The sequence below is a fragment of the Chiloscyllium plagiosum genome, chromosome 2 (genome assembly GCF_004010195.1).
Source record: "Chiloscyllium plagiosum isolate BGI_BamShark_2017 chromosome 2, ASM401019v2, whole genome shotgun sequence".
NCBI lineage: Eukaryota > Metazoa > Chordata > Chondrichthyes > Orectolobiformes > Hemiscylliidae > Chiloscyllium > Chiloscyllium plagiosum.
Window position 1 is genome coordinate 121,204,107 of NC_057711.1, and position 25,663 is coordinate 121,229,769.

General features: G+C 40.3%; 1 protein-coding gene across 2 annotated transcripts in view; it reads left to right on the top strand.

Moving 5' to 3' along the window:
• The window catches only part of LOC122563656 (endophilin-A1-like), a 162,927-nt gene extending 140,292 nt beyond the window's left edge, over positions 1–22,635 (top strand). For both annotated transcript variants that reach the window (XM_043717682.1, XM_043717692.1), the window contains 6 exons: positions 459–531; positions 2,797–2,940; positions 10,952–11,085; positions 19,076–19,234; positions 20,917–21,020; positions 22,443–22,635. In XM_043717682.1, coding sequence (XP_043573617.1) covers positions 459–531; positions 2,797–2,940; positions 10,952–11,085; positions 19,076–19,234; positions 20,917–21,020; positions 22,443–22,620 — 792 coding nt within the window. In that variant the 3' untranslated portion in view covers positions 22,621–22,635. The remainder of the gene's footprint in view (positions 1–458; positions 532–2,796; positions 2,941–10,951; positions 11,086–19,075; positions 19,235–20,916; positions 21,021–22,442) is intronic.
• The last annotated feature ends 3,028 nt before the right edge of the window (positions 22,636–25,663 follow it).

The following is a 25,663-nucleotide window of genomic DNA, read 5'->3' on the forward strand; positions in this document are numbered from 1 at the left end:
CTATCACCCTCACCTTAACCTCCTTCCACCTATCGTATTCCCAACGCCCCTCCCCCAAGTCCCTTCTCCCTATCTTTTATCTTAGCCTGCTTGGCACACCCTCCTCATTCCGGAAGAAGGGCTTATGCCCAAAATGTCGATTCTCCTGTTCCTTTGATGCTGCCTGACCTGCTGCGCTCTTCCAGCAACACATTTTTAAGCTCTGATCTCCAGCATCTGCAGTCCTCATTTTCTCATAATTTTGTTTCAGCCAACCAGTGTAACTTGACTGATCGAATAGCTTCATGTTGTACTACCTAAATTTGTTGAGATAACAGAAAACATTGTGCCTATTCATCTCACCATACAGGTGTATTTTTCTCTTGTTGCTGTATTGTAGATTCTACACAAAATGAGAATGCAGGGCGTTATTACATAGCTCCAGAGTTTATTTTCCTTTGATTTCTTCCTGTTTTCAGAAAGTGGATGTTACTAGTCGAGCAGTGATGGACATAATGACCAAAACAACAGAATATCTACAGCCCAATCCAGGTAAACTATCACTAAATGTCTTCGCTGTGTGGACATTATAGGGCAATCCTACTCTATTAATTTGGCTTCACTATGAGAAAATAAATTCACAAATATTCAAGCTGTTTTCGGGATGACTTTTCTTTTCCTGTACCCTGCTTCATAAAATGCTTCCAAATATATTACAGAACAATTTAAAATGACAGTGACAGCAAAAATTCTCTTAATCTTAGTGCTTTTTTACTGTGACTTGCTAATTCAAATAGCAAGACTGAACCGTTCACTCGGATGTGATTCTGCACATTGCATACTTTGATCTGCTTAGTGCAGATTGTATAGAGCACACAATGGAACAAATAACCAAGGCACAACCCATTGAATGATGCTGATCCCTGGCATAATAAAGCATTTAACATGTAAACCTCTCCAACCAACTTGTGCATCCCACAGATACTGCCTGATCTGTAATCCTGACATAAAATTATTTTTAGTTGTGTTTTATATCTACTTCTATCTTATTGTGTAGACTGAGAGATACAGCAGAATGCAGTGTTTATGATGAATGTGCTAAATTAGATAAAGCCTCGGCTAAAATCAAGACCAGTGTATTTCTATCTGAGAGCTAAATATGAAGATGGAGATTGAAACATAAACAAGCGAGTCAGTGTGGTTGCATTATCCAATCAATTATAACCAATTAGTGTTGGAGACCCGGTGTATTTATATATGTATACCTGATAGAAATGACAAAGAAAGACAGGGAGTGAGATATGTCAGTAAGGAATAATTTAGGGAAAGGAAAATGAACATCGATACATACTGAGCAAGCAGATTTGAGTGTTGATGGGCCTTAGCTGAAGCTCCTTAGCAAGAGAGACACGGAAAGTTGTGCTGCAAGTTTCAGAAGAGGTTTTGTTCTTTTGAAGTCATGGGTAGGGAGCGGGGAAAGAATGAATATACTTGGGGAGAATTCCCATCCAGGGCTCATTGATCAACTGCACTAACTTTGGCAAAACAACAAGACCCCATGGAACTGGCACAGTGCCTATCTACACCCTTCCTTGGGAGTTTCTCTGGCCCTGCTGCCAACGTTAAGCCTTTGTAAAAATGGATCTCACTACATATGTGCTCGTAACTCCTGTGATCAATATTGGTGATAAGTCACTCCTTGAAGATACATCTCCTCCTTCTAACAGGCCAGTTGTATTAAATAGATCTCAGAAAGACATTATACATTAAAGAAAACAAGATGATATCATGACATGACAAGTGTACAAAAATGCTAAGTTTTTATACATTCAGTCAGCATTCAGGCTGTTACTGAGCAGCTCATTTGTTGAGAAGCAGGCAACTAGTCAATCAGTAGTCAGTCAGATAACTACATAATATGATAGTAACCTAAGCAAATATCTCTGGAGAGAGAAAAACACAGAGTTGGCACTTCAAGTCAAATATGCCTTGTCAGAACTTTTGGAAACAGTTCTCCAGCAGGATTGACAGCACCTGTGGAGAGGGAAACAGATTAACATTTTAATTCAAGTAACAATTCCAAATGAGATTTATATTTGAATTGAAATGAATCCGTTTCATTCTCCACAGATGTATCTGACCTGTTAGGTTTTTCCCAAGCATTCTGTTTTTAATTGCTTATGTTTAGTGAACTTATCCTATTGCTCCCATAAGATGGTACTCCAGTTTTTAAAGGCAGTCGAACACTATGTTTCTCCTTGTTGAAGTGTAAATTATTGAGCCAATTTATTTTACAAAAGTTGGTCAAGCAGCAATGTAATAGCTGTACAATATACTTCAATATTTTGTTAGACATTCTGCCACCTACCCCCTCAAGTAGACAAGAAAGTTTTTAAAAATGTGGCTTAAAGAGGCTTGAGACTTTGTAAATAATTTTTAAATAATGCTGTATTTAAATTGTAGCCTAGGACTTTATAACAGAATGTACACATCAAAACATGTACTCCCACCAGACGAAATGAGACCCAAACTTATGACATCTACTTTTTTCTGGGTGGTCATCAATTGGAAACTCAACACCAGCAACTCTTGAAAACCATGTGCAATGTTTTAAAGGAGGAGGCTGCCCTGAAACTATACCTCTTGATGTGATGTGACAACAGAGGAGGTGATCTTCTCTGTTTTCTATTTCCATGATGTACTTCAACGTCTGGGTCTGAAGAAATGCTGTTATTTCACTTTGTATGCCTGTAACAAAATATCAGAGTTTAAGAAAGTGAAATGATTGGTGTACCTCTGTTTTTTTTGTATATCTAGCCTCCAGAGCAAAACTGACAATGATCAACACAATGTCAAAGATTCGAGGGCAGGAGAAAGGACCAGGTTATCCTCAGGCTGAGGGGCTTCTGGGGGAGAGTATGATCAAGTTTGGAAAGGAACTTGGTGATGAATCCAATTTTGGTGAGTTATAGCTAATCAATGGATCAGGCTAGCATGCATATACACAGACTCAGATACACACGCACACACACACATGTGCAGACACACATGTGCACACACACACTAACGCACATGCAGTGATAGTGTCACTGTCTCTGGGCTAGAAGAGGAAAGCACCTCAGGATATGGTGACCACAAAGTTGTAGAATAAAACATTCAACATGCTGATTAGAATCATTCAAGTTTGGCTGGAGCTAGAGAAAGCACACTAGGTGTACACTTTGAAATTCCTCAGTGCTATATTACTGTTTGAGGCTGTTCATTATAATAGTCTTCATATAACCAACAAAGAAGTCTTTGAAAATGTACTTAAATTTTACGTATTGTGTGAAGTACTGACAATGTATCATACAACAGAGAACTTGAAAGTTTTTGCCTGCATCCAAAGTCTTTCCAATTTTCTTTCAGTCCTTTGGAATGAACAGCAGGCTGAGAAAAAATGGTAATAGCTGAGTGATCAAAGCTTGAAAACTGCTTCTGAATGAAGTGTGTGGAATTTAACCCCAAGTGTTGGCAGTTAATCACAGCTCATTATTTATATGTCATTTGCAGTTAGAAAGAAAAACTCTCTGGAAAGCTTTAACTTATTTGCAAGGGCTAGGTTGTAACTATGACAAACTCATGGTTTGAACTATAAATACAAGAATGGAATGAGAGTGGAAAAAAATCAGAAATCTAAAATGCTCAGTTAGAGAAAAAAAATCATTTATATGTTGGGGTAACTTTAGAGGAGAGTTACAGTTGATCAGTTTTGATGTTTAAATCTTCCTTTGTACAGATGTGACCGTCTATGTGGTGTGAACATTCATTGTTCTGAACAGAGAATCAATTGCACACCACAGGGTTGAGTTGACAGAAGGTGATTAATTTATCCAGCCAGGGATGGCTGTTTTAGGTAGATATCACAGTTACAATTGGAGAGATGTGTCAATGAGACCTAGGAAGAGAAGTGATTTTCATTCAGCTGCCAAAAGTTCAATGCAAAACTTTCCACTAACCCTCCTAATATTATGCCTTTAAAGAAGGGAGGTTGTTATTATGTGAGGTTGGTGATCTGCTGACTGGTCCCATACTGTGGAGTGCAGCATGTTCTCCAATGAGAATGCTATCTCAGCCCAGTGGCAGTGGTGCAAAATCACTGTGATCAAATAGTTTTCAAGGTTACAGGTTGCTGTAAATGCTGTCTTGAGAAAGTGATATGACTAAGCATGTCATCAATTTTGTTGCGTGAGCCTCCAAGGCAACTCTAGAGGCGTTAAGGTCAATGACCAGATCCAAACATTGCTAATAATGTAGTAAGTGCTCAATGATTGGTGCAGAGTGAACTTTCTACCATAGAGATACACATTCCATAATCACCAGCATAAGTGCTTCATATTCTCCAGTATATTATTATATTTAGTTTCTGACAATGGATGTGACACATTAGCATTTCCTTCACTGTACTGTAAGAACAGTTTCAATTGCATTTCCTGACACCTGTGTGACATTTTTTCATAGGACAAGGTTGTCACTAGCAAGGCCAGCATTTGTCGCCCACCCCTAACTGCCCTTGAATTGGGTGGCTTCCTTTGTTATTTCAGAGACCAACTGCCACATTTCCTTCCCTAAAGAACATTAGTGAATTAGATGGGCTTTTAACAACAATTCATGACAGATTCAAGGTAACGATGACTGGGATTAGGTTCAATACCACATTTATAAATTCCATTTAAATCTCTTGTTGGGATTGTTTTCATTCCCTTGGACCTTTAGCCTGAGCCTCTGAATTGCTAGGTGAGTGGCATTCCACTGTCACACCATCTCCCCGTCTACATGTGGATTGAAATGAGTGGAGTCTGGTTGAGATGCTATCTTTGCTTTTAACTCATTGATGGCTCTTTGCTGTGCAATGATCTATTCCTATTATATATATCTTTATGTAATAGCTTCATCTGAAGAGGGACTGCAATCTTTCATGCTTAGGTACAAATTTGTGACGTGATTTGGTTATACTGAGGAATGATGACTGACCTTAGGGGTCATAGTTTGAAAAGAAGCGGGTTGATCATTTAAAACAGAGGTGAGGATTTTCTTTTCTCTCTCCAAGAGGGTTGCCATCTTTGGAATTCCCTTTCTCAAAACACAGTGAGTGATTGCAGAATATTTAAATATTTTAAATCCAGAGGTAGGTCGGTTTTTGATTACCAAGGAAATGAAAGATTTTTGGGGATAAGCAGGAATGTAAAGTTGAGGCTAAAAATCAGGTCAGCCATGATGTTATTGTATGGCAGAGGAGGCTTGAAGGGCCAAGTGATCTTGTTTGTGTGTTTGTATGTTACACAGGGTCAGAAGCACATGAATGGTTTTGCTGTTGGCATGTATGGATTTTCCTCCAGCTGCTGTCGCTCTTACAAAGTCAATCTTAGATGCCACAAATGTGCATTTGTCTTTGTTGAGTGTCAAATTGTGTTTTCACGTTGAGTGAGCACGATTGCTAATGGTCGGCTGTGTTCTGCTTTGAACCTTCATGGGCAATGGTGTCATCGAGCAGGTTGAACACTCAACATCTGACAAGACTGAAGAAACAATCTTCAGAGATGCACTATATGCTCAACTTAGTACACAACGCACTCTGCAGTACTCAAAGACACCGTACTGAGTAACAATAGCTTATGATATCAGCTGTGTTTGACTAGTTCTATCTGTGGGTAGCCCATTCACAAATTGGGCTTCACGATGATTGTGGGATCATTAAATTATGCCAATAGTTCTTGGATCACTGGAAGTGGGTACTTGTCTGGAATGATGGTTTTTGTTGACTGCCTTAAGGTTGATACATAATTTTCACAAATTTTAAATTGTGCAATGATTAGGTTTGATATCTATGGAAATACTGTAGTCCCCCCGTACCCACGGGGGATACATTCCCTGACCTACAGCGGAAACCCAAAACTGCGGATAGGAACGACCCCATTCATTTAAATGGGAAATTTACCTTCCCGGCAGTCTCATGGTCCCCAGTTCCGGAAGGTTCCCTGTTGTATGTTCAGCCCGCCGGAAACCGCTGGAAACTGAAATGATTCTGCAGATATGGGAGCCGCCCTGTACTGAGTTTGCACAGTGATACCATCTGTTCCTAACTGGTTCAGCTTCAGCCACAGAATGCAAACGGCAACCAATTTAAACTTTGTGAAAGTGGTAAAATCAACACACTTATGTAAAAAGCATGACAATTTCATTTACTCTCCTGTAATAGGGAATGATACAGTTCTGTATAGTTAGTGGGCGGCACGGTGGCACAGTGGTTAGCACTGTTGCCTCACAGCGCCAGAGACCCAGGTTCAATCCCCGCCTCAGGCGACTGACTGTGTGGAGTTTGCACGTTCTCCCCGTGTCTGCGTGGGTTTCCTCCGGGTGCTCCGGTTTCCTCCCACAGTCCAAAGATGTGCAGGTCAGGTGAATTGGCCATAATAAATTGCTCGTAGTGTTAGGTATAGAGGTAAATGTATGGGTGGGTTGCGCTTCGGCGGGTCGGTGTGGACTTGTTGGGCCGAAGGGCCTGTTTCCATACTGTAATGTAATCTAATTATCATGTTAATATGCACTCTGTTGGGGACTTCATGTTTGAAGCTATGTTGATCAAGTGGACTTTACCCCTCATCAGACTACAAAGAAATTGAACTTGTCCAGATTGACAAAATCATTGTCTGAGACCAGAATATTCAAGTCGTCTTCAGATTGAAGAGGACCTTTTGCAACAATTGGCAGTTATTATGCAGCTTGTGCACTAGCATTGATGAGGGTCAACAGTGTAGTCCTTGTGGTCTATGCTGAGGAATCCTCAAAATGACCTGTAAGGAAGAGGATGAGGGATAGGGGGATTTATTTTTCTTCTTGTTTTTTAAAGTAGTGAAAACGGTAATTCCCAGGATGTTGATTGTGGAAGATTCAATGTTGCCAGGTATTGCTCTAACCAGCAGACAGTTTATCCCACTGATTCCCACTGATGTCAGCTTTGCTAGGGTTCCCTTATGCCACATTCACCACTGGAATTCAACTCTTTTGTCTATATTTGAAGAAAAGCTATAATGAGGTCAGGAACTAAGTTGGCCTGGCAGAACCCAAACTTGGCATCAGTGAACAGGTAAAAGTGAGTAATGCAGATGTTGGAAACCAGTGTCTAGATTAGAGTGGTGCTGGAAAAGCACAGCAGATCAGGCAGCATCCGAGGAGCAGAAAAATTGACACTTTGGGCAAAAGCCCTAGATCAGGTGCTTTTCCAGCACCACTCTAATCTAGATATCAGTGAATAGGCTATTATTATGCAAGTGCTGCTTGATAACACTATTGATAACACCTGCCATCACTTTACTGATGATCGAGAGTAGACTGACAGGGCTCCAATTGGCCGAGTTGGACTGTTCCTGCGTTTTGTGTATAGGATATATTTGGGCAATTTTTCACATTGTCAGGTAAGTGCCAGTGTGGTTGTTGTGGAGTGAATTGCATTGGCTGAAGACAGGACCACTGGAAGAGGCCAAGGTAGATGACCCACTTGACACCTCTGCCTGAAGATTGTTGCAAATACTTCAACATTATCTTTCGCACAGGAGCTGGGCTCTTCCATCATTGAGCATGAGAATATTTGTGGACTTTTCTCCTCCAGTGAGTTGCTTAATTGTCCACCACTTTCCTGAGTGGATATGGTAGGACTGCAGGGCTTGGTTCTGACCTGTTAGTCATGGGATTATTTCACTCTGTCTATCTGTAGTCCCATTTTGTAGCTTTACCAGGTTGACACCTCTTTATTGAGTATGCCTGGAGCTGCTTTTGGCATGCCGTCCTGCACTCATTATTGAAGCAGGGTTGATTACCTGACTGATGGTGATGATTGAGCGGGGCAATGTGGGTGGTAATGAAGTTACAGATTAGGTTGGAGTATGATTCTGCAGCTGATTGTCCACAGCGCCTCATGGACGCCCAGTCTTGAATTGCTAGATCTGTTCGAAGTCATGTCCCGTAAGGGCGGCACGGTTGTTCAGTGGTTAGTACTTTTGCCTCAGAGCTCCACGGACTTGGATTCAATTCCAGCCTTGGATGACTGTGCAGTCTCCACACAGACATTCTCCCCATGTCCGCATTGATTTCTTACGGGTGCTCCAATTTCCTCCCTCAGTCCAAAGATGTGCAGGTTAGGCGGATGGCAATTTAGCATGGCCAATAGTGTCCAGGTGGACTGACCATGGGAAATGCAGGGTTACAGGGATAGGCTAGGGTAGGGACGTGGGCCTCGGTGGAATGCTGTTTCGAGGTTTGATGTGGACTTGATGGGCTGAATGGCCTGCTTCCACACTGTCAAGATTCTATGGTATAGTATGGTGATGCTGCAACACAACACAGTGAAGGGGTATTCTCAATGTGGGGGTGGGACTTGTTTTAGGACTGTGTGGTGGTTACCCTTACGGAATCACATGTTGAAGAGTTGTGATTAACTTGTAAGTATTTCTGTAGCCTTGGTAACGTCTTCTGAAACATCTTGAGGGAGTAACTTTCCCAATGAATGAGCTTTTATTTATGTTTGGAGAGTTTACGATTGAGCAAAATAAATAATTGTGCATTGAGGTTTCTGTTAGAAAGTTAGAGATTTTTTTATTCCCATAGCTTGGGAGGAAAAAAATATTGGTTTTTGGTTTGGGAGAGATTTGCAAAAGCCTTGAGATGAAGATGAATGTATAAACTAGTACTCCTGAGAAAAGAAGAAGGTAGTAAAAATAGATTACCTAGAGTAAGAAATTTAGTAATAATCCCAGACCAAAAGTATTTGGGGATAAAAAAAGTCTTCAAAAGGTTATGAAGTGCTGAAAATACTTAAAATTGGGTGAATGAAATCTCCAGGAAAAGGCTATCAGATTTTCTAGACTGTTGAAGTCACAGTCAAGTTAAACATGCTCTGGAGACCAACAAAGGAGTTCTGTGCTGTGTAAGTACTGCATAGTGTGTTTTTGAAATCTGTAAAGGAGTGCTTTTGGAATTAATGAGATAATATTTTACAGTGTATTTCAAATCTTTAAGCCTGCATTAAGAGCAAGTAGTTTGTATTTATTCTATTTATCTTCCAGTGTTTGTAAAATAAACTTGTGTTTTGTTGATAAAACCAAATCTGCAACATTGAGTGCTTCTGTTTCAATGAAAAACCATCTCAATAAAACCAAAATAAAACAAACTATGCTCCATCAAACCAAATTTCAGTTTGGATCTGACTTGTCCAGTAATAACATCAACTGGCATCTGAACACAGTAAACGTTGTTTGTCACTTGGCTTTTCACAATATTTAGTATCCTGCTGGATCTATTACAAGCCAGGGAAAAGGAAGGAAGTAGAGACGGGAAGCAAGCAAATCCTGTTAGAAATTACTAACAGTTAATTCATAACTTTGTGTTCAACCATGAAATTACCAAGCATTTGAATAACACTTTGCTGTGGATAAATCATCTCTACATATTTACATGAGTAAAACAGAAACATTATAATTAACAGTTGCAACACTAAATGCAATGTGCTTAACATGCATATAAACACTGATTATGCTAATATTTTGAGCTGGAATGTTTAGTTGTTCTGTTAGTAATCTTCATCCTGTGTGATAAGAATTCTGTGCTCTAATAACTTATATGATGAGAAATGTTTTGATTAATCATTACGATAGCTAAATAACACTATAGGATAATTGTTTTGATAACTTCCAATTTCCTCAATTTATTTATGCTGCGTTAAAGTCATATTGAATGTAATTTTTTTCTCTATGCTGTACCATTTCCAAGACTTCAAATTCTTCTGATAAGTTCTTTGACCAGTCTGCATTCCTGCAGATCTCCCTGGGCTATGTGCTGTTTTCTGGCCGAGAAGCAGTTAACAGATGACTTCTGCCTGACCCCAGTAAAGTGCTCGTTGCTCATAGTGAATAAGAGCAGAGCAGAGTGACTGGCTCATGGGGTCCCTCTCCTCTCTCTGGGGAAGCACTTGGTCACTGCTCATTCCAAACTAAGCAGCACACTGAGATTGGAAAATCACTGTACAGAATTATAAGCTCAATTCTTTGTCTTAAAGTTCTGTAGTTTACACAAGCCAGTTAATAATCGATTGGTTTGTTACTTAAATGCTCATATTGCGCAGAAAGGATGGCCTATTGTACCTTCTATTTTGACCCGATTCTCATTGCTAACCTCTAGCTTGTCTTCCTGACTGCCATGTTAGCTGATATTATTCATAGTTTCTGCCTCACCTTCACATTTCTCATCATCCACATTTGTCAAAAAAAATCCTCACCAGCCATCATCACTGCAGCTAGTCTGCCTTTTATCTCAAGTCCTTAAATATGTCGTTCCTCAGATCTGAGCACAGCATTCTGAAATTCCACCAATCAGGTGCCTGTGCCTGCCACTGAAATTACCTACACATGACTCCAGTTCCACAGCAATATGTTCAACTCTTAAGTGCTCTCTGAAATGGTCTCATATTTATTCAGTTCAAGGGCAGAATGGACAATAAATACTGAGCTTGTCAGTGTCCCATGAAGAATATGAGAAAAGTTCACAAAGTTGGAAGGTATTGGCAGATTCTAGTAGTTGATGATACAATGTCACATGGCATGAGTCAATTCCAACTTATTATGCGTGTTTGCTTTGCAAATGATCAGAATTACCTGCATTTGAATTGGTAAACTTTTGATCAATTTGCTGTTGTCTATAAATTTTCATCTATTACCTAGTAATTTGTCTCTGTTTAGAAGCATACATTTCATTAACGTATAATTTATGACATGATTAATTCTGGGATGATTTAACTACGAAGACTAGAAATGTATCTGGTATTTGCATTGTGGAATATTAGATTAGAAAGGTAAAAAAAATGTCTGGGAACTCTGTAGAAATAAAAATGCAAAACTTCAAAGCTTACTTTTGTAAAATATATCCTTGAACTCTCTTCAAGGTCAGGCACTGATGGATGCTGGTGAAGCCATGAAGCAGCTTGCTGAGGTGAAAGACGCCCTTGATATGGAAGTAAAACAAAACTTCATTGATCCTCTACAGAACCTACATGATAAAGATCTGAAAGAAATACAGGTATACTTGTGGGGCATTTTCATGTGCCATTAGAAGGGCTTTACACTAACTCGGTAGGTGTTTGGGAACCAAGCAAGAATATTGAGCAGAATACCAGGGCTTGTAAAATACTTAGGAGCACAGCAGGCAGTAGCACAGAGAATAATATGTTGGACAAAGTTAGAGTAAGGGAAAAGGAAAAGAAGTCCAAAACAAAGTTAATGTGCATGTATGTAAATGTATAGAGTACAGAAAATAAGATTGGGAGTTACACGGATTGCAATGTAGAATTAAGAGACCTGTAGCGATATAGAGACCTGGCTCAAGGAAGGACGGGAAAAGGTAGGACAAACAGATTCAGAAATCCCTGAATGGCAAAGGAGTAGAAAATAACATTGGAAATGACAGGTGTAAGGCAGAAATACAACAGAGGATCAATTACTGAAGATTTACAGAGTTGAAAACGCAAGCAGGAGAAACAACGAGAAACTTTGCAGATAACATAAGGGAACTCGCAAAGTTCTCTATAAGCATGTAAATTGTAAGAGAGAAATTAAAAGGGACTTGGGCCAATTAGAGACCACAAAGGGGGGTTTAATATGGAGGTAAGGGACACTGCTGAGCTATTAAATGAACACTTAACATCTGTCTTCATAAAAGAGGAGAATGCTGCCAAATCCCTGGTAGCAGAGGAAAGAACTCTTTAACTAGAAGGATTCAAAATTATAAAGGAAGAAATCTTGGATAGATTGTTGGACCTTAATGTTGACAAGACACTGGGACTAGTTGAAATGTATCTAATGATTTTGAAGGAATTGAGGGTAGAAATTGCAGGAACACTGGCAATAATCTTCCTTGTTCAAGGGAATTTCCAAACGAATGGGACAATTTCAAACATTACAGCCTTGTTCAAGAAAGGTAAGGATAAACCCAACAATTACAGACCTGTTAGTTTAACTTCATTGGTGGGAAAACTTCTAGAAACAATTATACAGGTTATAATTACTAAAAATGGGTTTATTAGGAAGAGACATCACAGATTTCTAAAGGGAAAATTGTGTTTGACTAACTTGCAAGAGTTTTTTGATGAGATAGCAGAAAGAGTCAATTAGGCCAGTACTTTTGATGTGGTATACATGGATTTCCAGAAGGCATTTGCTATAGTCCCACATAACAGACTTGTAAGAAAAATTAAAGAGCATAGTATAAAAGGAACAGTAGCATATGGAAACAAAATCCTATGGGTGATAGGAATCAGAGGGTAATGGTCAATGGATATCTTTCAAGTTGGAGGAAGGTTTGTAGTGGAGTTTCCCAGTGGTCGGTACTGGGACCCTTGCTTTTCGGATTGATATTAATGATCTGAATCTTGGTTTGTAGAGAACAATGTCAAAATTTGCACATGACACCAAACTGGGAACAATTGTAAGCTGTGAGGAAGACAATAAGAAACCCAAAAAGAGCATTGATAAGTCACTGGAGTGGGCGATAGTGGCACATGATTTTCAATGCAGAGAAGTGTGAGGTGAAGCATTTTGATTGGGAAACATTGAAAGACAATATAAATAATTCTACAGTGGGTACAGGAGCAGAGGACCTGGGTGTATACATACACAGATCATTGCAAGTGGCAGGAAAGTTGGAAAGAGCAGTTAATAAAGAATACTGTAATTTTGACTTTATTAATAGAGGCATAGAGTACAAGAGCAGGAAGGTAATGTTGGACTTGTCGGAACACTTGTTAAAGTTCAGTGGGAATATTGTGTACAGTTTAGGGTGCTATTTTATTGGAAAGATGTGAATGCATTGGAGAGAGTGCAGAAGCAATTTACAAGAATTCATCCAGAAATGAGAAACATTCAAATATGAAGATGGATTGAACAAATTGGGACTGTTCTTCCTGGAAAGAAGATGGCTGAATGGAGATTTGTTACAGATCTTCAAACTCATAAGTGGGCTGGATAGAATAGTTAGGGAGAAGCTGTCCTCACTTGTAAAATAAAAAAAAAACTGAGCAGGTACATATTTAAACTGATATACAAAAGAAGCAAGGGTGATGTGAAAATAAAAGCTTCACACAGTGAATAGGACTGCCTGAAAATGTGTGGAGGTGGGTTTAGTTGAGGCATTCAAGAAGGCATTGGATGATTATTTGGATATAAATGGTGGGCACAGATATGGGGAAAAGCCAGAGGATTGGCTTTAAGTAATAGAACCAGTGCAGGCTTAATGGGCTGAGTAGCCTCTTTCTGCACCATGAAAATTCTCTCATTCTGGCAATATCATCGGTGTACTTGAAAGCTGTGTTTTTGCATCATTCTGGGATGTCCTTCAACAAAGGATGTTTCTAAAATGGCTAAATATTGCATATCTCCCCCCACCCTGATTGTCTGCTCACAGCATCTGTTCATTCACTATTTCTCTACTCCCCATCTCTCTTCTCTCTGCATCTACCCTCTCTGCCCTTTCCCATCCTGATTCCCTGCTTCATTTCATTTCCTCCATCCACTCACTAGTCTCCAGTGAGAGGAAGAAGTGAAATGAATAGTGCCTTAAAGGTGTATTGGATGGATTTAAGGGGATCATTCAGAGTGTGCTCAGTGGCAGGCAGATTTGTATTCTCACTGAGTAGTATGTGCAGCAATTCTCTCTAGTCAGTTAACTGGCTCCATTTATTAGGTCATTGGGAGCAAACAGGATAATACAGTTGAGGCCACAATCAGGTCAGCCAGGATCTGATTGAATGGAAGAGCAGGTGCAAGGTACCAAACTGCCTACTTTCTGCTCCTTTTCCTTATGTAAATGTACTGAGCAGAGGGAATTGGTTGAATTGGAAAAATCACTGGCTGGCTATAAGAAAACAAAGAACTGCGGATGTTGGAGACCTGAAACAAAAACTGACAGTGCTGGAGAAACTCAGCAAGTCTGGCAGCGTCTGTGGGAGAAGAGAGAGACGGCCTTAACATTCTCAGTCCAGTGGCCCTTTCTCACCCACTGGCTAGCAGGATTTATTATTGAGCAATTTCAAGGTTCGTATCCCTGGACATACTGGGATTTAGTGATGACTCAGGAATGCTCCCAAAGACCACTGCTCCACCCCCTCCCTCCCCACCCCGGCCAATCCCAGATCTCCCGTGTTTCCAGTGGCCTCTCATGATTGGGAAATTGGGGGCTTTTTTTCAAAGGCACAATTTCCCAATCAAAGGACTGACATCAGATAGAGGTGTGCCCACTGCAAGTCATCACCCTGCCCTTGCATCTATCTCTCCCCCTTGTCTCACCCTACAAAACCCCCTACACTGCCCACACTCCCCTGTTTCCGGAGACCTCTGGTGAAGGCCTCAGTGAATTACCATCAACACCCACTATTCATGAAGACGCTGATCGACCACCAGCTTATGGTGTGGGGTGGGAGAGTCCCTGCCATACTGCAGACTTAATTCTGTGACAGGCCTAATGCTGGTCAGTAAATGCCTGATTACTCATAACGTTCATCAACCTCAACCATGTCTTGGTAAGGGTGATGTGTTTCCCTTCAGATTCCCCACCAGACAGCTGAATTCTTCATCGCCTACACTAAATCTGGCCCATTTTGGATATGTACCCACCAGTTGGCTTTAAACCCAGGCCACTTCAACTTTCCCAAATGGAGTCATGCTTAGTACTTCCACTGGCGTCAACTGGCATTAAAAAGCAGAATAACTAACAGACTAGACCTTAATCTTTTTTTCTTTAACAGAATCAAAACAGAATTGTTAAGTTAGCCCATTCTGTTCCATCATCAAGTAATTAAACTGTCCCATTTAAAAATGTGCAATGACCCTTAACTCTAATGAGATCCAGATTTCATTGAGACAGGTTACTATTTTACAACTACAGGTGAAACCGTCCCCCAGTGGTGTCCCAGGAATTGAAATGCTGAAAAAATGTAACAGGTACCAGTTATGTTGTCTGAAAGGCTGAAGATTTTCAGGAATCCCCAGTTTGTGTTATGGGGAGTGTCATGTATATTATGGTGCCTGCCATAAAGGAAATCCAAAAATCCCAGCATATGTTTTAATTTCTCTTACAATCAGAAGATTGTGGGCAGTGGGCGGCACGGTGGCACAGTGGTTAGCACTGCTGCCTCACAGCGCCGGAGACCCGGGTTCAATTTCCGCCTCAGGCGACTGTCTGTGTGGAGTTTGCACGTTCTCCCCGTGTCTGCGTGGGTTTCTTCCGGGTACTCTGGTTTCCTCCCACAGTCCAAAGATGTGCAGGTCAGGTGAATTGGCCGTGCTAAATTGCCCGTAGTGCTAGGTAAGGGGTAAATGTAGGGGTATGGGTGGGTTGCGCTTCGGCGGGTCGGTGCCGACTTGTTGGGCCGAAGGGCCTGTTTCCACACTGTAAGTAATCTAATCTAAAAGTCTCATGGTCATATTCACAGGACAGAAAATGTGTTGCTGGAACAGCGCAGCAGGTCAGGCAGCATCCAGGGAACAGGAGAATCGACGTTTCGGGCATAAGCCCTTCTTCAGCTTCTTTGGGCTCATGCCCGAAACGTCGATTCTCCTGTTCCCTGGATGCTGCCTGACCTGCTGCGCTGTTCCAGCAACACATTTTCAGCTCTGATCTCCAGCATCTGCAGACGTCACTTTCTCCTCATATTCACAGGACAGCCTGTTATAGCTTGTGTAACTAATTTTGAAAAGGTTCTAAATCACAAAACTATGGGTTAAGTGGAGGAGTAAAGATTACAAAGATTTTAGAATTAAAATGGGATGCTAATAGCAACAGCTTTTGTTATACAATTAAGATTAAGAAGCTAAAAATTCTAATTGATGAAGCCTATTAACAAAACAGAGCACACAAATTGGATTCTGTTCTGTCTGTTTTTACTTGGGTATTAATCCATTTAAAATAAACAGTTTAATGTCTGCTTACAAAAAGGGGCAAATGGTCACCCATTCATTTCACTGATTGGAATTCCTGTCTGGAAATCTTAATTAATACTGATTTTATTGCACTTTAGTTGCTCCAACATAACTAAACAGTTCATTTTTGGCCAACATATGTCAATAGGCAGAAACAAAGAAGTTAACACATAAATTTACTTAAGTTCCAATAAAAAAATGATAACTAAAATAAAATTGACTGTTCATTACCTTAAAATCTTTCAGGGTTAAGGAATTAAGACAATTCTTCGATAAAATTCATGTCTCCTCCCCGTTTTGTAATTTGCACTATGTCCCCTAGAGGTAAACAGATTTCAGAAACAAATATTGATGGAGGAACTGGCAGCATCTGTGGAGAGAAAATGGCTAATGTTTTGAGTCCAGTGACCCTTCTTCACAACAGATAGCATCTAGGATAGAATCATAGAATCCCTATTGTATAGGAAAAGATCATCTGGCCTGCCAAATCTGCACCAACCCTCTGAAGACTATCCTATCCAGCCTTGTAACCCAGCATTTACCACGGTTAATCCTCCTAGCCTGTACATCCTGGACACTACTGAGAAATTTACTTGGCTAATCCAGCTAACCTGCACATCTTTGGACTGTGCAAGGAAACCAGAAGCAAAGAGAGAATGTGCAAACTCCACACAGGCAGTCATCCAAGGCTGGACTCGAACCCAGGAACCCTAGTGGTGTGAGTCAGCAATGCTAGTCACTATGCCACCCCTGAGGAAAGTATGGTATTTATGCTGATGTTAGGGGTTAGGGTAAGGGAATGAGTGGGTGGTGAAGACAGAGCCCAGAGAGAGAGAGGAAAATAGTTAGGTACAAAAAGGGATTGTGGATAGTAAGCCAGGTAAGAAGAAAAGCTAGATAGGAGACAATGGGGACTATGAGTGGGTAAAAATGGATAGGCTGTGGTAAAAGCATGCAGTGTCATGACAGGATCTGGGGTGTGGGTGTGGGTAAAAGACAAAGAAGGATGTGTTCAGACTCTTAAAATTAGTGAACTCGGTATTCAGTCCTGAAGGTGGCAAGGTCCCCAAGTGGAAAATGAAATGTTGAGCCTCACTGGAGCACTGCATTAGGGCTGAGACAGTAATGTTGGCATGAGAGCATGGTGGTGTATCGAAGTGACAGGCAATTGGAAACTCGGATTTATTTTTATGGAGGGCATATAGGTGTTCTGTAAGGCAGTCACCCAGTCCGTGTTTGTTCTTCCCAGTGTAAAAGAGCCTGCATTGTGAGCAGCGAATACAGTAGACTAGATCAAGTGCAGTGCAAGTAAATCTCTGCGATCTTGAATGGCGAGGAGGGATGAGGTAAACAGGCAAGTATTGCATTTTCTGCAGTTATGTGGGAAGGTGCTATGGAGGTGTGGAAGATGTTAGGAGTGGAGGAAGCGAGGACCAGGATGTCCCAAAAGGAACAGTACCTGTGGAATGCTGACAAGGGAGCCGAGGGGAACATTTGGACAGGTAACCCTGTTTACTGATGTTTAGTAATTATTTTAAAAATTGAAATCTTGCTTTTATGTAGCACCTTCAATGTAGTTACCATTTCTAGGTACTTTATAGGAATGTCACCAAACAAAATTTGACACAGCCACATGATGAGGTAAGAGGACAGGGTGACAGATGTAGAAGCATCTTAAAGGAGAGGGAGAGGAGCAAAGGATTTTGGGAGGGAATTCCAGAGGCTTTATGGCCTCGGTTAGCTGAAGACACATCTGTCAGTGGTAGAACAATTGAAAATGCAAGAAGGTCAGTAATAGATGAATGCGGAAATCTCAAAGAGCTGAGGGTTTGGAAGAAATTAGCCCAATTTGAAAATGATGTTGAGAACTTTAAAATTGACGTGTTGCTTAAATGGGAGGCAGCGAACATGCTTGAGAACTGAGTGAGACTTGATGTGAGTTAAAACACAATTTTGGATATCGTGAATTTTATTTAAGATGTTGGGCTGGTCAGGAGAGCAAAGGAGTAGCCAAATCTAAAGATAACAAGGTCTTTTCCCTGGGGTGGGGGAGGACATAGATTAGATTAGATTAGATTACAGTGTAGAAACAGGCCCTTCGGCCCAACAAGTCCACACCGACCCGCCGAAGCGAAACCCACCCATACCCCTACATTTACCCCTTACCTGACACTACGGGCAATTTAGTATGGCCAATTCACCTGACCCTGCACATCTTTGTGATGTGGGAGGAAATCGGAGCACCCGGAGGAAACCCACGCAGACACTGGGAGAACGTGCAAACTCCACACAGTCAGTCGCCTGAGGCGGGAATTGAACCCGGGTCTCTGGCGCTGTGAGGCAACAGTGCTAACCACTGTGCCACCGTGCCGCCCACCCTAGGTTTAGGGTGAGGGGGGAAATATTAAAAAGGGACCTAAAGGGTAATGTTTGCATGCAGAGGGTGGTGCGTGTATGGAATGAGCTGCCAGAGGAAATGGTGGAGGCTAGTACAATTACAACATTTAAAAGGCATCTGGATACGTATATGGATAGGAAGGGTTTAGAGGGATATGGGCCAAGTGCTGGAAAATGGGACAAGGTTAATTTGGGATATCTGGTAGGCATGGATGAGTTGGACTGAAGAGTCTCTTTCCATACTGTACATCTCTATGACTCTTTGGCTGATATGTGTATACAGGTTTTAGCATCAAAGAGATGTATCTTATTTATCAAATTGTAGGTGTAGCAAGAAAGTCCATTTGTTAGTTTTCATAGCCTTTTCTAATTATGAGTTGGAAATTCTTATTGGCCCAAAATTTATGTTTATTTAATGTGACATACAAACAGAACCTGAGAATGAAGCTTAAGAAGCTGTCTTTTCTTCAAAAACTGAGTACTTATAAATTAATTTGCCTTTGGGGTGGTAATTGGAATAAATTAGTCTTTCAATCGTTAGCGATTAAATTACCATTTTAAAAATAGTATTTGTTGAACTAATGCCTTCACCTTTATATTAAATGTCATCAGCATTGATAAAGCCAGTTGTCCCTGATTCAGGGAGAAGTCTCAGTTCCAGCATTCCTTCCTTACTCAGATTACCATTCATTTATTGATAGCATCATCTGAAGAAAATGGAGGGGCGGAGATTAGATTTTGACTACAAGAAGAAGAGGCAAGGGAAGATTCCAGAAGAGGAGATTCGACAGGCACTGGAGAAATTTGATGAATCAAAGGAAATTGCAGAATCAAGCATGTTTAACCTGCTGGAGAGTGATGTAAGGATGCTAATTCTGAGCTGCAACATTTGATTTATTCTTTTATAGAAATGGCGAAAAGTTCTTAATCTGAAGATTTTATTCTTAATATGTCACACGTAATTTTTTTTATCCCGAAAGTGTTCAGTATTTGATCCTTCTGCCCTATTTATTTCGCATCTGCTGTCACTCCATGTACCATTGCACCCTTGGGAGAGGCACAGATGTACTCTCCCTCCATGACTGCAATTACCAATGGTGCCTTTTGAGCTGCCAATAAGACCATGCTTACTGTGTGTTGCAATTAGATAATCTTGCTGAGATGTGACTGAACACGTTAGGTAGGAATTTTTTCCCTTTGTTCTCAGTGGTCAACAGGTTTAGGACGGTTTTCCCAAAACGACAGTAATACTATCTTGGGCTGATATAACATCCCAATGATTAAAGGAATGCTCATTGACTGGTTCTTGCATCTGCACAATTTCTGTTTCACTATTTAGTCAAACTGGTTGTACGTGATGCTGTTGTTTCAACACCTCTTCAGGAGCTAAAGTAACACAGCCCTGGTGATACAGATCACTTAATTGCTAAATTGGGCTGCCTATCTTTTTGCAAAAATGCACTGCATTAATAACCTTTGATTTTGCATACCTCAGTAAGGTTTTCAGTGCCAGTCAGTTTGTTCCTGTAATGTATTGAACCACCAGATGTAGCAAATAAATCTTGACCGGAAACATATGTTTAAAGCAGTGATGTGATACTGTGCCTTTCTATTGTAATGAGATGAAATTCTGTGCTTTGAACCTGAAACACCAGCCTCACATAAAGGTATTTGTTCTTGCTGCTGAATGGTTTTGAAAGGCATTGGCAAATAATTTGAATCTCTAATTGAGGAATATTAGGTGCAATACAGTTCCCCCTTTTGAATGAATAAACATTCTTCAGTGCTCAGACAAAACACCTTAACTTGTGCAGCAAATGTAACTAGAGGTTTTGTGCCATCTGGTGGTTGACATGACATTGACCACTTCCACCACTGAATGCAAGGCTCACTGTGTATTTAGTTGCAACTGGGAGTAACTTTAGTCAAATTTGCAAAATGGCACCTCATGGGGCCAGCTAGGCTACTTTACGTTATTCAATATGATTTTAATTTCCATTGTCAGCTATCCATCAATTTGAGGATGGTGTCTACTCAGTGTCATGATTTTATACTGTGGGTCTTCATGCAACAGAATAGGTCAATTATTGACCCACAGACCTTTAGATGCACAGAGCAAGGTCTCCCACAAGGTAATGGGATCTGGATTACAGGAATGCTTTCTTTTCCACCATACTGTCTTATCATTAAGGTGTTGGGATTCAAAGCATGATGCATTTTGATGGACAAACTCCTGCTATTTTGAACAACTGTTCTTCCCAGTCATTAATGCCAATATTGCCATGTTTCATGGAGAGCTTCAGAGTGACTTTGCAATGTTTCCTTCACCCTCCCCTGAGATCCACTGAATGCAAGATTAGTTAGAGTATATAACAGGTAGCAGCTCCAAATCCAGTCCCATCAGTTTCCCCCAAGGCTGGTCAGGCTGAACTTGCCTTCTCCCACATGGATGTGATGACGGCACGTAGTGCTGAGAAAGAAGTCCCCAAACACATTTGAATGTAATAGGTTTATATTTGTTTTCTTCTGTTGATATTTGTAGATTGAGCAAGTGAGCCAGCTTACAGCACTTGTGCAAGCTCAGCTAGAATATCACAGACAAGCTGCACAGATTTATCAAGAACTCTCAGTACAGTTGGAGCAGCGGTAAGTCTGAAACAAAGGTACATCAGCATTCTTTTCATAAAACAATAAAGAAAATGAACTCACATCAAATCATACTCCTGAATCGTTTAATCAAAGATCCAACCCATTAAATTACAATTCTCCCTCAGTAATTCCAGAAAAGAAGAACCATTTGGAAATTGATTTGTTTGGTTGTTATTTAAAATTATAGTTGTATAATTTACAGTGTCAAAGCACCAAAATAGCTGCAACAATTTACTTTATGTTGTAGTAAGTGTTTGTGAAACTTGAAATGTTGTCCAGTTTATTTGCTTTTAACAGTTAAACGTTGGTATCTACATTACACTATTGAAGAGCTGAAGAGTCTCATATCAATACAGTTCTATTCTTTTTGATTGATGGGAAAGCCTGATTTTCATTGTTATCTGAGCTGAAAAATTTAGATGTTTCACAGAAGTAGAATACAAGTCATGGGACTAATAACCACATCTTGTTGAGGTGGTAGTGTTTGACCAATGTTTTTGTAAGGACTCCTTAAATGTACATGTCACAACATGAGTCAAAATGGCAAATATTATCAACTCACACTCATATTGATACCATGCTTAAGGAATTGAATTTAAAAAGGCAACATAACTTTAATCTGTCTAGTGAGAGAACATGGTGAATGAAAGGACATTCCACATGTTGCAGTTCATCCTTTACAACTTGTCCCTGATTTAAAACTACAGTTGTTATATGGTTTTCAGACAGGTAAAACTGACAGTGATTAATATGAAGCAGGGTTTGGGTTGGTAAATGAAGTGAAATCTCAAATTAACAGCAACAGTGGCAATATCCACTAAATGATAAACAAATGAGAATAGGATACTTTTTAACATTTCAAATAATATTCATTACTATATGAGCTCAATGCCAAAACAGATGTGAAACTGTTTCATTGAGTCATTTGCAAAATATGTGGAAATGACAGTTTCTCCAAGTTACCTACATACAATAATACTTCTGAATCATTTTCAATGCTCTCTTGAGCTTAATTTTCCACCATTGAAGATCTGTAATTGGACATGTCGAGGGTTCACTGCAATCAGATTTCATTCCTTAAGAGTCTATTTCTGAGAGGATTTTGGTACATTTGTAAAACAAATTAATATTTGTATAGATTATTTTATTGCATACTGCCTTTTCATTTCCACAATGATTTAGTCAGAAGGCCATCATGAAATATACTACATCTACATTGTTGTTTCTGCATCCAGCTCGAATTTCAGTCCAGGAGTCTGCTATTTGAACAATTGAACAATACTTAAGTTGAGCTCCAGTACTTCCTAGTATGTTGGGTTTGATGGGTAAAGAGTTTAATGCCTTACTGCAATCGATGCATGAAATTGTTCACTAAATTTCACTCCTTTCACTCAAAACTGATAGCATGTTTCTTTGCAGAATGAAGGAGGCGACTGCCTGCCCTCGAAGGGAATATAAACCAAAGCCCCGTTTGACTTACGAGTTTGCAGATGACACTCAACAGAATGGTGGAGTGACTCACAGTGGGCAAAAGACACCAGGTAAAATATTGCATACAGTTGACATGAATATGTCTCTGAACAACAATTTGCTTTGATATCAGTGGCCAGCGGAATGTGAAGATGCTGGTGTTGGACTGGGGTGGACAAAGTCAGGAGTCGCACAATGTCAGATTATAGTCCAACAGGTATATTTAAGATCACAACATTTTGGAGCATTTCTGCTTCAGCAGATGAAGTAGAGAGAGCACACAAACACAGAATATATGAAGTCAGAAGTCACATGACACCAGGTTATAATCCAACAGGTTTATTTGGAATCACATGCTTTCGGAGCGCTGATCCTGACAAACTTGTTGGACTTAACTTGTTGTCACATGACTTCTGACTATGTACACCGCAGTCCGAATATCGGCACCTCCACATCACCGAATATATAGGTGGAGAGATATTGGCAAGATAATTCCAGGTAATTGTGAGCGTCAACAGGTAAGTACAAATAGTGTGAATAGGGTGTCAACAGGCTGAATAACAAGTCTTTGCATGTGATCAAACGGTGTCAATAACAAGTGAGGGGATGACTTATGAACCTATTAATTAAGGCAGAAAGATAACTACAAATAATCCAAAATAAAATGGTGCTAGAAACAAACCAAATAGTTGGAATAACATGAGTAGGTATCAGATTTGCATGACGAGGGACTAACTAAAGTAATCAAAAATTGTACAAACTAATTAAGTAGAAAGATAATCACAAGTAATCAAGGTAATGGTGTCAAAACAGAACAGTAAAGAAGATTTTACAAACACAGAACAGTATGGTGGGGTTACATGTAGCACGACATGAACTCATGATCAGCTGAAGGATAGATAAACGGACCCCACCACCAGGGATATATTTCCTTCCCCACCCCTTGCTGCCTTCGGCAAAGACCGTTCCCTCTGTGACTACCTGGTCAGGTCCACGCCCCCCTACAACCCACCCTCCCGTCCTGGCACCTTCCCCTGCCACTGCAGGATTTGCAAAACCTGCGCCCACAACTCCTCCCTCACCTCCATCCAAGGCCCTAAAGGAGCCTTCCACATCCATCAAAGGTTTACCTGCGCATCCACCAATATCATTTATTGTATTTGTTGCTCCCAATGCAGTCTCCTCTACATTGGGGAGACTGGACACCTCCTAGCAGAGTGCTTTAGGGAACATCTCTGGAACACCCAGACCAATCAACCACACCACCCTGTGGCCCATCATTTCAACTCCCCCTCCCACTCTGTCGAGGACATGGAGGTCCTGGCCTTTCTTCACCGCCGCTCCCTCACCAGCCAACGCCTGGAGGAAGAATGCCTCATCTTCCGCCTCGGAACACTTCAACCCCAGGGCATCAATGTGGACTTCACCAGTTTCCTCATTTCCACTTACCCCACCTCACTCCAGTTCCAACCTTCCAGCTCAGCACTGTCCCCAAACTCACCGCATGTGGTACATATTATACTGAGATATATCAGCTTTCCAGCTTTTGAGAATGATATTTGTTAAAAATGTTGCATGCCCAGATTTACATAAAAGTAAAATGTTGCTGATGCTGTAATTCTGGGCATAAAAATAGAAAATGCTGGAGAAACTCAGCAGGTCTGGGAGCATCTTTGGAGAGATAAACACAGTCACATTTCAAGTTTTTCACTATCTGATGAAGTGTGCATTCACTCTGAGCACACTATTTGAGTTCAGCTCTATGATCCATGTTTGGACCAAAGCTATCATTAGGTCAGTATTTGTGTGTTCCTGGCAGAACCCAAACTGAACATAATTGAGTAGGTTGTTCTTTTGAAAGTTCTGCTTAATAATACTGTCAAAGACCCTTCCATCATTTTGCTCATTGTTGAGGGTAGGCTGATAGGGTAGTAATGGCTGAGTTGGATTGGTTCTGTTTTTTACGTAAGGACAAATGTGATCAATTTTTTGCATTGTTGGGTAGGTGGCAGTGTTGTAGCTATACTGCAATAATTTGACCAGGGCATGGCGTATTATGAAGTGCAAATGTTTACTACTGTTGTCTACATTACTACATCGGGGATATGTGAGTGAAGTAGACACAATCAGGTTATAATCTTTCTCATTTAAATCTGAACATTATTTTCTCTACTTATTACAAAATGGCTCCTCGATCAATAGAAAAAATAGATTTGATTTGCATGATTAAATATTTTAAAATGTCCTTTCTCTGTTTAGTATCTGAAAATTGCTTACGCATAATCAACCTTTTCAGTAAAGTATTCATTGTCTCAAGTCTGATAAAACTGAAATGGAAACAGGCTCATCTGATGTTAAAATTGGTACCTATATTCAACTCATTTAAAATTCAGATGGTTTTACTGTAAGGCAGAGTCTTTAGCAGGTTGCATTTTCATAGTAATGTTGGATGAAAGTTTTGAAATCTATTTTTTAAATGTAAACAATTTCTGCATGTTATATAGGTTTGTTATTTTGATTTAATTAGATAGATGTGCCTGGGTTTGTAGACCCTTAAGAAAGTTTTGTTTCTACAACTGTATTACATAATTATACAATCTCATTGATGATATTTTTGACATCTTAATGTCAAATCTCCTAGCCTCAGCTCAGAAAGCAAAATATTGAGAGACCACTCATATCGATGATGCTGTTTTCATTCCAATTTCGTGTTGTACAATAAGAGGTGTTGCCTTCTTGCAGAAAGATGGATAATGTGATTCCAACATGCCAATTTCTGGCAGAAGCTCAACAGATGCATTAGTGAGGAGTTTTTTTGCCAACATCTCTCGAAATCCTGCTGTGTTCACTATGCCTTATGAACAGGCAACAAGAAGACCCTTGCAGAATTTAGTGGAAAACTTAGTTAAATTATGTAACTCAATACTTGAATAAGCTGTCAGACTCCCAACAGTGATTTTAACTGTGACTCAATCAAACAAGTTGTTCGGGATTTTCAATGTCAGGGAAGTCGATCCAAGATTAGAGCCTGCTATTTAAGGTAAGTTTCATTCTTTATTGGGCAAGGAGGAAGAGAACTGCTGTTCAGGGATTTGCAATGAAAGTTGAGCTGAGCTTCGTCACATTCAGGGCTGCAAAACTTTCCTGAAAACCTCTCTTTTAGTACAGAC